At 45.9% G+C, this 15967-nt stretch overlaps 1 protein-coding gene across 1 annotated transcript in view; it reads left to right on the top strand.

The window, feature by feature from the left end:
• LOC146081224 (macrophage mannose receptor 1-like) overlaps positions 1 to 15967 on the top strand; it is a 351156-nt gene that overhangs the window by 208779 nt on the left and 126410 nt on the right. The window contains exon 19 of the mRNA XM_083189329.1: positions 15041 to 15141. Coding sequence (XP_083045455.1) covers positions 15041 to 15141 — 101 coding nt within the window. The remainder of the gene's footprint in view (positions 1 to 15040; positions 15142 to 15967) is intronic.

Genomic DNA, 15967 nt, shown 5'->3' with positions numbered 1-15967 from the left:
ACTCTTTGTTCTCTATTACATAGCCAATTCCCTACCCATCTGCAGATATTTTCACCCAATCCTAGGTTCTCCATTTTATTAATCAATCTCTTGTGTGGGACAGTATCAAATGCTTTAGCGAAATCTAGGAAAATCACATCTACAGCATTTCCATTATCAAGGTTTTTGCTAACCTCTTCATAGAACCCTAGTAGATTAGTTTGGCATGAACGATTTTTCACGAACCCATGTTGGTTAGTACTGAGTAGACGGTGGTGGTCTAAATATTCCTGGATACCATCCCTTAAAAATCCTTCAAATAGTTTACCCACAATTGATGTTAAACTAACGGGTCTGTAATTAGTGGGATCTTCCTTTTTTCCTTTTTTGAATATTGGCACTACCTCTGCTATTCTCCAATCTTTTGGTACTATACCTGACGATAGTGACTTGCTAAAGATATAATGTAGGGGGGTAGCTAGTTCATCCTTTAATTCCATGAATACCCTCGGATGAATCCCATCTGGCCCTGGTGATTTATTTGTTTTGAGTTTGCTTAGCCTCAGTATTATTTCCTTTGGCGTGAAATCCACAATGAGATCTGGCTTATTTGTCCCGTTTGTGGTAAATGTTCGTTCCACAGTCTGCTCTCCCTTAGTAAATACTGATGAGAAGAACTCATTTAACAGTTTTGCTTTTCCCTTGTCTTCAGTAACACTTTTTCCACTAGTATCAGTTAGTGGGCCTATGTTTTCCTTAATTAAACATTTACTATTTATGTATTTAAAAAACTTCTTTGGGTAGGTTTTGCTTTCAGTGGCTATGCACGCTTCATATAATATTTTAGCTGCTTTGATTACCCCTTTACAAGTTTTGTTTGATTCTTTGTATTTTGCGAACGCCTCCTCATTCAAGTTATTTTTATAGAATTTAAAGGCTCTGGTTTTATTGTTGATAGCTGACCTTCAATAATAGCGTAGAAGAAGAACACCTAAATTCTGTGATTTCAGTGTTTATGCTTTTTAAAACAAAAATCAGAACCCAAAACCCAAAAACCAAAACGTTGAGGGGGTGTTTTGGCAAAACCAATTAGAACCCAAAACCTGAAGGTAATCAGAACCCAAAACCCAACACACGAAAAGTGGCCGGTGCACATTCCTAATATTAATGTATATCTGCCAATGCAGACTTACATTTGCCCTCCCACTGTAATCTAAAACAGGTTTATATGTATAGACAATCTCCTCCCCCTCTCTTTTTTTCTTCAAACATATTTATTGAAGCATTAGCATCATTACATCGATAATATTTGGTCATTACATGAAAATATTTTTTTCAAGATGTATGTAAACATTTATAGAATATTTATACATACATTCACATTATTAATTAGTGAATCACATTATTAATCAGTGAATCATCAGGTATTTACTGAATATTGTTTCTTATCTATATAATAAATTGAAGAGAGTGTGTGTGTGTGTGTGTGTGTGTGTGTGTGCGTGTCTGTGGCATTGCGGGCACACCGTGGCACTCAGAAACACCAAATTCGGCAACAAGGTACCTCTGGACCTGGTGGTGTGCACCTCGAAGCCTTTTTTGGGAAATTTCACTTAGAAATGTAAAACACACCAAGGTTCAATTTGCCTTAATTGATGATCTGGGAAACCGAAGACAAAGGAACACCGGATTTCATTGCTGTCATTGAGTATGAATGCAAACACATTCTAACATTATGGTAAAGGCTTTCAACAAATGGAAATTAATGGGGAAATACATAGACCACACATCACACACACACGCACACACACACATTGTACAAACACACACACACACAGTACACCATATATGCACACACAGCACACTACACACACATATATACGTAGCACACCTCACATACACTGTACTTACACATTGGACAGATACACACAACACACACACACATACATAACACACCGCAATCAGTACAACACACACCCATATACACTACAACACACCCCAAAACAGTACGACACACACAAACACGCAGAACACACACACTTATACCTCTTTTACACCAAAAATCCTGGATCTGACATGGCATTTGGAACATGGATCCAAGCCAGGTCGGATCCGGGATTTGCGCCTTTTACACTGTGGTGCCTACCTGCAGTGTAGACGGAGGTGGCGCTTGAAGATGACATCATCTCCAACCGCTGGGACCACGATCACCCCCCGCCAGGACCGCCGATCATCGCGCTGAGGGCAAGCCCAGCACAAAAGTAAGCTGCTGGGCTGCCCCCAGCCCCCGTGCACCCCTCCAGCCCCTGTCTGCGAGGTGAATGGATGCCGCACACAGACATCCATTCACCTCCTCCCTGACTCCGCTGCTGTCTGCCGAGTACAGCAGACGCAACGGAGGCTGTGTGTGACCCCTGTCCAACCTCCATACTGACCACAGGATGCTGCGGTCCAGAGGTTGGGCTTCCCCCATTGATGTAAACAGGAGCTGGTTCAAATGAACGAGACAGGTAGCAGGTGGGATGAATGTGACATGTAGTGTGACATAGAGGTGCATGTCCCTGCGTCACCCCACCATCTCTGTCCCTGCATCACCCCGCCATCTCTGTCCCTGTGTCACCCTACCTTCTCTGTCCCTGCATCACCCTACCATCTTTGTCCCTGCATCACCCCGCCATCTCTGTCCCTGCATCACCCCAACGTCTCTGTCCATGCGTCACCCTGCCATGTGGCATAATGTGAATTTTGGCTCAATCCAGGTGGCATAATGTGAATTTTGGCTCAATCCGGGTGCCATAATGTGAATTTTTGCTCAATCCGTGTGGCATAAAGTGAATTTTGGCTCTTTCTGTGTGGTATAATATGAATTTTGGCTCAATCCGGGAGGCATGATGTGAATTTTGCCTCAATCCATGTTGCATAACGTAAATTTTGGCTCAATTTATGTAGCATAACAGGGATTTTGGCTCTTCCAGTTTGGCATAACATGAATTTTGGCTCAATCCGGGTGGTACTGTATAATGAGAATTTTTTTGCTCATTCTGTGTTACATAAGGGGAATTTTGGCTCTTTCCACGTAGCATAATATTTAAGGGGCAAGTGTAAGGGGGTCTACTACTGTTTTGCATAATGTGTATAAGGTGCATACAGCATGGTACACTACACTCAAGGACATGCCCCCTTTTCAGTGGTGGCACCCTCTTTATTCTGGAGTGTTAACATAACTTCAGCCTTCAATTTCCCATACCCCCACTTTGACCATTGCACACACATATTTATACGTAATGCACCTCACACAATTACACATTGGACAGATACAATACAACACAACACACCCACATACACTACAACACACACAAAAACAGTACAACGCACACAAACACACAAAAAAAATTGTGCTAAATCTCAGGAGTGGATGTGGAATTCATCAACACACACAAGCTATGAAGTCAGGAGTGGTGCGTTTCAAACAACAACACCAACCCTAATTTCATTGCTGGCATTGAGTATCAATGCAAACACATTCTAACATTATGGTGGAGGTTTTACTAAATTACAATCTTGAGCCTTTAACGCAGAATAAGACAACATTTTACAGCAAATTTTGGAAATTAAAAAAAAAAAAGGTTTTCCCGGGCAACGCCGGGCGGATCAGCTTGTTTATAATAGAAGCATCTATCTTGTGAAAAGACGATAAGAAAAAATAGGGGTCATATACCTGTATATTAGTTGAAAAAAGATGCACTGCTTTCAACAAACTAATTTTCTAGTTTTCCTAACCGGCAGAAAGAGGGATGGGAGCTGTTGTCACAGCCCGTGTCTTGAGATTGAACTATGAGTATACAAAAATACTCTAAAAGGTGAGAAATATAGAGTTATGCTTCCTAAATATCAAAAAGTGGGAGTTATGGTAAAGCCTACCTTCAGTTAATTCCCTATCTTCGAGGTTCCTGGGCCCACAGGGTTACCATCGGGGTTGTACAGTAGGTGGATCCGGAGGACCAGGAACCAATACTCCAAAGCTTTAGGCTTGCTTCCCATCAAGTCTGGCTCCTCTCCCCTATAACCCCGCCTCCATTCTAGGTCAGTCAGTTTATTTAACAAGCCCCAGCAGGAAGCAGAAGGGGACAGTATACAAACTACAGACATGGTATATATTCACTCCTACAAGAGCAAAGAGGACTGATGACTTAAGTCGCATACCCCATATGCAACAGGCATACTAGGGTGGGTCTAGGAACCTCGAACAAAGGGAGTTATCCGAAAGTAGGTTTTACCATAACTCCCATTTTCTTCCTCAGGGTTCCTGAGTCCCACATGGTTAACATTGGGGATGTCCCAAAACAGTATATAAAGGGTGAGTAGATGCCTGAGGGGCCAGTAGAACTTGGTGCCCAAACACAGCATCTTTGGAAGCAAAAGTATCGAAGGCATAGAACCTCAGAAACGTGAGGACCGAGGACCATATTGCTGCCTTATACAGCTGTTTAATGGAAGCACCACACCGAGCAGCTCAGGAAGGACCAACCAACCTCAAGGAATGTGCAGAAATTGAAGAAGACAACAGCAGTCTGCTTGTGAGCAAGACACCCTCTTTTGTGGAAACCGTACAGTACAAATAAGGAATCTGATTGTCTAATGGATTCCGTCTGCTGTTCGTAGATTTTAAGACCCAGAACCACATCCAGTGATCTCTCTTTTTGTTGGACAGCCTGGAAGAACTTAATGCCGAGACCACAATTTCCTGATCGAAATGGAATTTTGAGACTACCTTTGAAAGGTAGGAAGGCTTTGTCCACAGGACAGCCCTGTCCTGATGGAACACCAGAAAAGAGAACGACAGGACAAAGCCCCCAAATCTGTACCTTCCTAGCTAAGTCAATAGCCTGCAGAAAGTCTACCTTGGCAGTGAGCCACTTTAACTCAAATGGTGGTTCTGAGAGAGCTTCTAGAACCACTGACAAATCCCAAGAAGGAATATATGGAGGTTGAATCCTGAGATTTGGTAATGTAGCCAGTTGTCTCTGGAACCAGACTGAAAATGCACAGACCTGCACTCTAAGGGATACAAGATGGAAACCCTTATTCAAACCACTCTGGAGGAAGACTAACAGTCTTGCCACTTTAAAGTATTTGGTGTCATGAGATCTTGCCTTGCACCAAGAGAAATCTGTGTGCCACACCCTATAATAGATTTGTGTCAAAGCCAGCTTCCAGGCCTGAATCATTGTCTTAGCCACTTTTTCAGAGAAGCCCTTCCTTTTTAAGACGGCTGTCTCAAGAGCCATACCATCAAAGCTAGTCTCTAGACAAGGACCTTGACTGAGCAGATCCTGTGGTAACAGAAACAGAGGAGCAGCTGACAGCTGAACTAGATCTGAAAACCAATGTCTCCGGGGCCACCAGGATTAGGCTTCCCCCTTCCTGTTTGAACTTACAGAGAATCTGAGAAAGAAGATAGGTACATGTGAATTATCCGGGCTGCCGATTTTGTCCTTAAGTTTAGTTAACTTAAGGACACCCGACCGACGCGATGCCCGCGATTTACCCCCAAATCGCGGGCATCACGTCCGTCGTGGCCATTTTAAGGGGCCGCGACCGACGCGATGCCCGCGATTTCCCATAGACAGTAATGTTAAAAGACACGATGGACCCGATTTCCCATAGACAGCAATGTTAAAATGATTACAGTAATGTTAAATGATGTGCAAAATAAAATGACAATGTGAAATGGGCCAATATGGCCATTCCCCATTGGATATGTTTTTAAAAAAAATGTTTCATGGCCCCCCACCACCGTTAACGCCACACCGCTATTGACGCCAACCCGAAGCGTGGCGAGCACAGCGAGCCCGCGAGGGGCGGCGGTACGCGTCCTCCGACCTTTTCATACCCCTACTATCCACGTCGGCGTGGAGTTGAGAATAGAAAGTGTGGCGAGCGCAGCGAGCCACCGAGCCCGAAGCGTGGCGAGCGCACGCGGATACCTTCACAGGTGTCCGTGTCCGCTCGCCACGCTTCGGGCTCGGTGGCTTGCTGCGCTCGCCACACTTTCTATTCTCAACTCCACGCCGACGTGGATAGTAGGGGTATGAAAAGGTCGGAGGACGCGTGCCGCCGCCGCTCACCACACTTCGGGTTGGCGTCAATAGCGGGGTGGCGTTAACGGGGCCTTGAAACATTTTTTTTTAAAACATATCCAATGTGAAATGGCCATATTGGCCCATTTCACATTGTCATTTTATTTTGCACATCATTTAACATTACTGTAATAATTTTAACATTGCTGTCTATGAGAAATCGGGTCCATCGCGTCTTTTAACATTACTGTCTATGGGAAATTGCGGGCATCGGGTCGGTCGCGGCCCCTTATAATGGCCGCGACCGACGCGATGCCCGTGATCTTTCGGGCGCGATGAAAAAATCGGCAGCCCGGATAACTAACAAGTACCAGAAGAGATACTTGTGTATACATGTATGGAAGATGAAAGTTCAACTGTATGGACAGAGTGTCCATGAATGCTGCCTGAGGATCTCTGTCTCTGGAACCGAACAGTGGCACCTTGTAAATGTGTCAAGATGCCATCTGTCTCTGGAACCGAACAGTGGCACCTTGTAAATGTGTCAAGATGCCATCAGATCTATGTCCGGAGTGCCCCATCTTTTGGCTATCTGCCAAAACACCTCGTTTGTAGTGATGACTCTCCCGAGTGAACATCCGGGTGACTCAGGAAGTTGGCCTCCCAATTTAGAACTCCTGGGAGGAACACTGCTTCGATGGCTGGCACATGACTCTCGGCCCATTGAAGAATTCTGGATACCTCCCTCATGGCCTTTACACTTTTTGTGCCTCCCTGGTGGTTTATTTAAGTCACCGTGGTGCATTGTTTATTGTCAATTTGGATTCCTCCTGAGACCATTTTCCATGCAAGGATTGAGATTCTACTATGGCTTTCAACCCTGCAGGCTTGTGTCTGTTGTGAGTACCCACTGCAGAATCCAAAATGGCCTTCCTATTTGCAGGTGTGTTTGGTCCAGCCACCACTTCAGTGACACTCGGACTTCCAAGGTGAGACTCATTGCCCGGGTGCATATGGACTGAGGGTGGCCGTCCCACCTGGCTAGAGTCTGTTTCTGTACTGGGCAAGAATGGAATTGTGCCCATTCTACCATGTCACATGCTGATACCAACAGGCAAAGAATCTGCATGGCCTGGTGTATTGTGACACTCCATAGGTGAAGGAAGTTTTTAATTTTGTCCTGCAGTTGCTGGAAATTTTCCAGATGGAGTATTATTCTCTGGACTTCGGACACTAAAAAAAACCTCCTGCAAATAATCCTTTGTGATTTTAAGGTACTTTAGCAGCGTTTCCTGTGAACTGGCTGGAATCAAGAGATCGTCCAGATACAGGAGGACCCTGACACCCTGATGTCTTAGGGAGGCTGTCATGACTGCCATAACCTTCCTGAAAATGCACAGTGTAGATTTAACACTGGGTATAAGAACACAGTAGAAATCTGCACATTTAGTTGCACATGCACAGGGGCGGATCCAGGATAAAATGACAGGGGGGGCACCATGATAAAAAAGGGTTTGGGTGGGGGAGGGGCGGTGTTAGTGGTGCCAGTGTACATGCTAAGAGAGCGGCAGGAGAGGGTGGGAATGGAATTAAAAATAGGCCCTGGCATTTAAAGTACACAGTCCCACCATGGCGACAAAAGTGAAGGATGTAGTTGTGCGCGCGCCAAAGGCGCGCTCCAGAAAAGGGTGTGTGGCCACTCAACAGGGGGCGTGTCAACACCATATACAACTTCTACACATTATGCAACAAAATACTAGACACCATTATACTTGCCCCTTACACATGATGCCAAATGGAATGAGCCAAAATTTACATAATGCCACATGGATTGAGCCAAAATTCAAATAATGAAACATGGATTGTGTCAATATTCACATAATGCCACATGGATTGAGCCAAAATTCACATAATGCCAAATGGATTGTTTCAAAATTCACATAATGCCACACGGATTGAGCCAAATGCATAAAATGCCATACTGATTGAGCCAAAATTCACATAATGCCACACGGATTGAGCGAAAATTCACATAATGCCACACGGATTAAGCCAAAATTCACATAATGCCACACGGATTGGGAAAAAATTCACATAATGCCACACGGATTGAGCCAAAATTCCCATAATGCCACATGGATTGAGCCAAAATTCACATAATGCCACACTGATTAAGACAAAATTCACATAATGCCACATGGATTGAGCCAGAATTCACATAATGCCACACAGATTAAGCCAAAATTCACAATACACTTCATAAACAGGGACATTGTCCACCAAAGGCGCGCATTTAAGATTTACACCATAATGTCCATTACACGTTAAGTTACACGCCATTATGTCCATTATGTGTTATGCCAAACACCATAATGCCTATTAAAAATTATGCTACATAAGTGCTGCTTCTCTACATGCTCATTGCCAAGGGTTCCATGCTCATTGCCAGAGGTTCAATGCTCGTTGCCATGTGGGATTACATGCTCATTGCCAAGGGGGAATACATGCTCGTGGTAAATGGGGGACAGCCGCCGCCAGGCAGAAGTGATAGCCACTGACAGTGTCAGAGCCTGGCTGTATTCAGAGCACTGCAGGTCCCGGCTATTTGAAATAATACCCCTTTCACACCAGAAAATGCATTCCCAGGTTGGCCCCTTTTACACCAGCCTAGTCCCTGCATTTTCTGGTGTGAGGGGGAGAGAAAACCACCCCTCCCCCTTTAACCAGTTATCTCTTTTAACCGGCTATATCTTCGGAACCAACTGACCCATTTACATGAGACAAGTATTATATTGAAGAACTTTTGAGTGGGCTTTGAATGATTTTGGTCCAGTGAAACTGAAACGTTTGGTTCCAGAGTAATCTGCCCTCAAAAACATGAACAGCCATGAAATTACATTTCAAAAATAAAGAAATCGGTTTACATGCAATATCTCTGGAACCGATTAACCGATTTGGACCAGCCTGGTATCATATTGAAGGCCCAGCGATTTGGAATTGAATGAAATCAACCACAAGCTTCTGTGATGCCAGGGCGGGAACTGGCAGCCGTCGGAACCGGGTGGGGGTCGGAATTGACGGGTCCCATATTATCCTATGGGGAGAAAACGTTACAGGTTTGCCAGGTGATATCTCCGGTTCCCGGGGGGCTAGAGACACGGGGCTGGGCTCGTTGGAAAGCCATGGTCCTCAGCTACAAAATAAATGACAGGGGGGGCACGTGCCCGGGTGCCCCCCCCCTGAATCCGCCACTGCACATGCATACAGTAGAAAGTTAGCCTAAACAAAGTACTGCAAATGGCACTACATCCAATACAATACAGGGGTTTGGGGTCTGGCGCTAGGATCACTATGTGGACGGGAGCTGCTCAACTTGAGTTATCCAAACTCATACTAGTGCAATAAATACAAAGGGGTAGTCAGGCGCTCACCTGATGTACTGTGATGGTGGTGTCCCCTATAGTTACTATGAAGATTGAAGAGTCAGTGTGATAAGTAGGGTAAAAAAGTGTTTTATTGATATATTAATATACAATGCTTATTACATGCAATAATAAATATTAATGAATGCACATGCAAAGGGGTGATGCTGGTGTGGATGCAAGCCCATAAGTGTGTGACTGCTGAGAGCCCCTAGGGGAACCAGGGTATCAACAGATCCCTTTTGACCATAAACCTATAAGGGTTTATGTCTCTCTGCAGGTAAAGTTCTGTTGGTCCGGGGCTGCTGGGCTAAGAGTCTGTTTGCGTGAGAGGGATAAGCAGGGAGCGGCATCCCGCTAGCCTGCTTCTCACCTTGTCAGCGTTGGGGAGTTGTGCGGTAGTTCTCCTGTGCAAGCACTCCTCTCTTATGTGAATTTGGGGTGCAGGCGTGTGGATTCACCAAATCGGAACCCGTTGACGCCTCCTCCCTTCTGTGCTGGTGATATGTTGTAGCCGTGAGACGCTGCAGCCGCAAGCGTCTGTCGCCGGGTCGGTTCTCAGGTGCCCGGCTCCACTCACTCAGGCCGTAGCGTCGCTTCCGGGTTCGGGTCTCGCAAGACCAACATCGATTCCCCGGGTGACGTCACTTGCCAAGTGTAGTGCGCTCTACTCTCGCCGGAGGAGACTGTGCCTGGAGTGGATTGTTCTAATGTCCTTGGTGTGGTGTGGATAAGCTGTTTAGCTGGTGTCCAACGCGTTTTGACCTCTAAGGGCCTTTTTCAAGGATCCATTATGCTATCCGTGCAGCATATTTATGTGTGTGGGGCGTTACATTAACAGGGGTGTGGTAACTCCCACACCAGTGGCACATCAGGTCTGACACAACTCCTGACCAATCAATGGACAGTAAACTCCAAAAAGGAAAAATCCCAAGTCCCGCCCCACACACATAAATATGCATCCAATACACTATGAGCCAAAGGAAGTGTAGGAGAGTGAGGGGTAGATTTATTAAGCTCGGTGAAGTGATAAAGTGTCTGGTTTTTATCACCGGCCAATCAGCTCCTACCTGTTATTTTTCAAACCAAGCCTGTAACTTCACATGCAGGAGCTGATTGGCTGGTGATAAAAACCAGACACTTTATCACTTCACCGAGCTTAATAAATCTGTCCCTGAGTGCTGTAAAAACCTGTCAGCAGTCAATGTTTTTACAGGGGAGGAATGACCAGCATTCCAGGAGTCTGTACAGCAGTGAAGATGGCTGCCAGCTTCTGTGAGGAGACTGATTGCGTGAATCTGCAACTACAAGCGCGCAGCAGTGAGGTGAACTGGCGCCTAAAGCTGGGGGGAGGGGTTACAGGCCAGTGCCACATCCCCATAAGCTGGTATAATGGATCCTGAATTAAAATGGAGGACAGCTTCCAATCCCGACCTATGGGCACTGTCTCCAGCCTGTGCTCCCTTAGCCTGGTGGGCTAGGGGAATCGGTGTCGGTGCAGCGTTGGGCCCTTCTTCCTTCCACTCTGTCTATACACCCTGTAAGGTGACAGGAGATAATGGACGCCGGCGGGGGAGATTGAGTGGTAGCGCTTTAGTTACCGTGACCACCAGAGCGACTCACTCAGTGTAAAAATAGAAACATTTTAAATAAAAATCTGGGGATTGTATACAAGCAATCCCAGGTGAAAAGTACTGGTACACCTTCTTCCTGCATGCACCAACACAAAACTGGCAGACCTAGCATGGATGAGGGGTTATAGGGGATAGGAGCCAGGCATGATGGGAAGCCTAAAGCTTTGGAGAATTGGTGCCTGGTCCTCCGGATCTGCCTACAATCCCGATGTTAACCGTGTGGGACCCAGGAAACCTGAAGTATGATTTTTTACTAAAAATATTGAACAAAAACATAATAAATCTAGCATACGTCTGTAAGATACTAATAGTGTTATAAATAAAGATATAGCCTTCATGAAATGTTATCCTTGCAAAATAACCAAAAAATAACCATGTTTCCCAGAGGTAGCAAGTGCAAGGAAATCTGGTCTGAACCAGTCTTGCCAAATCTCTCTGCAGCTTTTAAGCAATATCAAGTATTATCACTTGTCACCACAAGATGGCTCTACCACGTCTAATACTGGCAGTCCAAAACACTTTCTCTATTCAGCTTAATGGTCGTATGACTGAGGACCGACTGGTTAGCAGTAGCAAGTTGCTTGGAAACACCTATCAGTATTTGATCATCCAGTCCTCTTCTTAACTTGTCTTGCCTATAATCAACAAGCTTCAGTATAATTACAGGTGAGACATATGTCTTGACCAGTCTCATTCTCTTCATTTAATTTACCCTCTCACAGCAAGGGACTAAAGGGCAATGGCACTACAGAAGCCCTCTGGATGCATTTCACGTTTAACGTTCAAACTCGCATTCACTGTAGTCAGGGCCGGTGCAAGGCACCGGAGCGCCCCAGGCAAGTCGGGGTGGGGGCGCCCCGGTGCCGGGGGGAGGGGTGGTACCTGTGGAAAAAACTTGCGGCCCGGCGTCCCTGCAGTGCTGGGGCGGTCAGGGGTGTCCGTGCCATAGGGGTACCTGCGGCGCCGTCATGTGTATAAAGGTGGCTGCGGCCGGCGGGGTCCCTGCAGTGAACAGAAAATAACTAGCGCTTCCCGCGCCGCCGCGCGCATAGCGCTAGTTATTTTCTATTCACTACAGGGACCCAGCCGGCCGCAGCCAGCTTTATACACATGACGGCGCCGCAGGTTCCCCTGCCGCACGGACACCCCTGACCGCTCCAGCAGCACTGCAGGGACGCCGGGGCCGCAAGTTTTTTACACAGTTCGCTGGGGGTGAGGGGCGAACTGCCGCCCTCCAGGTGCCGGCGCCCTAGGCAAATGCCTAGAGCTGCCTAGTGGTGGTGCCGGCCCTGACTGTAGTTGGTATCATCAGTACCGACAGTGCCAGGTCCTTACTCAGGGCAATGGAGCACACCCAAGGTTGCTGTTCTCCAGTCACAATCCTCCCATAGTCATTAATGACTGTTTTTTGGCATATAAAAATGGTACTTATATGTTATTTGGGTGCCCACTACAGTTAGTACGCTCATACCCCCACAATCCATGTCGGCATGGAGTTGATTTTATATAGTGTAGCGAGCGCAGCAAGCCACCGAGCCCAAAGCATGGTGAGCATAGCGAGCCCCGTGAGGGGACGTGGAAAACTAAGCAAATAGCTTAGTGGGCGCCCAACTAACATATAAGTACCATAAAAACATATTTATTTGTTATTGTTTAATACAGTGGTCCTCAACTGCAGTCCACAAGGCACACCAACAGTGCAAGTATTATGGCTATCTTTGTTTATTCACAGATGTATAATTAAGCTGATTAATGGAAAAATTAAGTCACATATGCCTAAACCTGGATGGTCATAAAACCTGGACTGTTGGTGTGTCTTTAGACTGCGGTTAAAGGACCACTGGTCTAATACATTAATAGAAATCAATGTTAATAGCTCAGGCTTTCATTCTGACAAGGTTTGAAATGAAAGATTAACCAAGAAAATGATTTTCGCATATTTAATGAGATGCGATTTTGCGGCAAAATAGCGCAATAAAGTGCGATTTTGTTCGATTTTTAAGTCCTGAAAATGTGCGATTTTCGGTCATGAAAATCGGCACATTTTCAGTAATGTGCGGTGTGTTGAAAAAAAAAAAAAAAAAGAAAAAAAACGGCGTGCGTCCCCCCTCTTAAGCCGGTGCTGGTATCATAAAATCAGAGGGACAAACAAATAGGGGTTCCCTTGATTGAATGAAACCAGCACCAGGCTCAAGGTCCAGCGCTGGTTCCCAAAATACGGGGGACAAAATGACTAGGGGACCCCCGTATTTTAAGAACCAGCACCAGACCCAACCAGCCAGCAGGGTAATGCCACAGCCGGGGGACACTTATTATATAAGGTCCCGCGGCCAAAGCATTATCCCCATGGCTGGTCAGCATGGGCAGGGGTCCTGTGGAAGTGGGGACCCCCCCAATGAAGGGGTCCCCCCCTCCAGGATTTACCAGCCCATGCTGAAAGTCCGGGGCTGTCCCCGATGCCTCTGGGCGGTGGGCATCGGGCTGTTGAAAAGTGTAAAAAAAAAAAGAATAAAAACTATTGTCTTATACTGTAGAACTATGAGTCCCAGCAAGCCTACCCCGCATGCTGGTACTTGGAGAACCACAAGTCCCAGCATGCGGGGCATTAAAGGGCCCGCTGGCACTTGTAGTTCCACAGTACATAAAATAGTTAAATAAAACACACACTGACACCCAGAAAAATAAAAGTTTAATACATCCACAGCGCATACATACTTACCTACCTTGAGCCCGTAGGTCGGTCCCTGGATCCGGGGCTCCTGGGCTAAAGAGTCCGGTTCCGGGGCCTTGGTCCTGGTTCCGGGGCTGGTCCGGGGTCCTGGGCTCCAGGGCTGATGTCTCCGGGGTCCAGGATCCGAAGTAATCCAAAAGGGGTACCTGAGGAAGGAAATCCTACTCACCTGGTCCCCGGCGACGACCCCGGCATCTTCTCCGGCAGACGCGCTTCTCCCGGCTGGTACCCGCTCACGGACTGGAGAGGCGCAGAGATGTTCATCTTCCGCGCCTCGCCTCCGGATGATTCCATTGGCCGCCTAGCGGCCAATCAGGAGCCGAGAAAGTCGGCTCCTAATTGGCCGCTAGACGGCCAATGGAATCATTCTGAGGAGAGGCACGGAAGATGAACATCTCTGCGCCTCTCCAGTCCGTGAGCGGGTACCAGCCGGGAGCAGCGCTGACTATGCTGTAGACTATGTCTGACTCCTGAGTAAGACTCAGAAGACATCGGGCTGGCGGCATACAGGGCAGGGATGCCGTTTGCGGTGCGTGGCTCTGGCGCCCTGTCAACTTTCGGCGCCCGGAGCTCGCGCTCCACCCTAGCTACACCCCTGATAGCGATGAACAATATTTTGAACTATGAGATGATCAAAATTTACATTAATGTAATTGAAGTTATTAATACTCTAGAACAGGGGTTCCCAATCTTTTTCTAATCACTGCACCCTAGAGTATCAGAATTTTTCCAAGGCACCCCAAGGCCCCCCAAAAATATATATCAAATTAAGTAGATGGTTTTTATATATGCTTCTTAGGTTCAGTTATGTGGTAAAGGGCAGGATTTGGTTCTGATTGTACACATTTTATGATTGGCAGCCACCAGCACTGGTATTGTCCAGAAATAATTGATCATTAAGAATTTGAATTGGTCCTGGACGACCAACCCGAGGAACCCGTGCAAGTGTCCCGAGGCACCCCAGGGAGCCACGGCACACAGTTTGGGAACCACTGCTCTAGAAACAAAAAAGGGGCCAACATGTTAGAATTAAAAAATTAAAATAAAACAGGATTATAGCAAAAATCAAAACTCAACGGTCAGTGCACAACTCAATTTGGGGTACAGTTTTCCATCCCGCTACTTTAACAGTCTTCACTTGGTTGCAACTGTGCCATCTTCTGCTTTACCATGTTTCTCTTTGTTTCTCATTAGGTGGATGGACAATTCTCCTATGGACTATGTTGCATGGGCGAGTTATGAACCCAACTTTGCCAATGAAGACGAGAACTGTGTTGTGATGTATAGAGAATCAGGTTTGTGTTATATATATATATATATATATATATATTCCACATACTGTATGGCCCATATTCAGATCTGATCGCAGTACAAATTTTTTCTCAAAATGGGCAAAACCATGTGCACTGCAGGTGGGGCAAATGTAACCTGTATAGAGAGAGTTAGATTTGTGTGAGTTATTTTGCTTCTGTGCAGGGTAATTACTGGCTACATTATTTTTACACTGCAATTTAGATTTCAGTTTCAACACACCCCACCCAAATGTAAAGCCGGCCATACATCTACAGATCGATTGTCAGATTGAGCTGGTTGGAAAAAAGTCCTGGTAATGGATGAGAGCAAATGACAGTTGACCATTTGCTTTGAAATGCTAAAAAAACTGCCAAAAACTGTCACTCATCCATTACCAGGTTTTTGTTCCAACCAGCCCAATCTGACAATCGATCTGTGGATGTATGGCCACCTTAACTCTCTCTGCACATGTTACATCTGCCCCACCTGCAGTGCACATGGTTTTGCCCATTTTGAGAACAAATTTGTACTGAGATCAGATCTGAATAAGGGCCTATATGCCATAAGACAGATATGTACTTCCTTACCAGAAATGTAGATGTACAGTATTGATGTAGTTTAAAATGACCTTTTATGTTGGTCAGTGCAAGCCACCTATCTCTCTGCTGTCCATGGGTGCAGTGTACCATAGGCAAATGCATGCGTTGGCATTCTGCATTATTTCTGTAATTTTCTATGGAAGGATTCAGTTTCACCGCAGCTCAATAAGCTTCTGTATTTGTGCATATGAGCCTTTTTCATCCTTAACTCTAGTAGAGGGGTTCTCAT

Source organism: Crinia signifera, chromosome 5 (assembly GCF_055691185.1).
Source record: "Crinia signifera chromosome 5, ASM5569118v1, whole genome shotgun sequence".
Lineage (NCBI taxonomy): Eukaryota > Metazoa > Chordata > Amphibia > Anura > Myobatrachidae > Crinia > Crinia signifera.
Note: the sequence above shows the minus strand (reverse complement) of the source record. Positions and strands in the feature narration are given on the sequence as shown.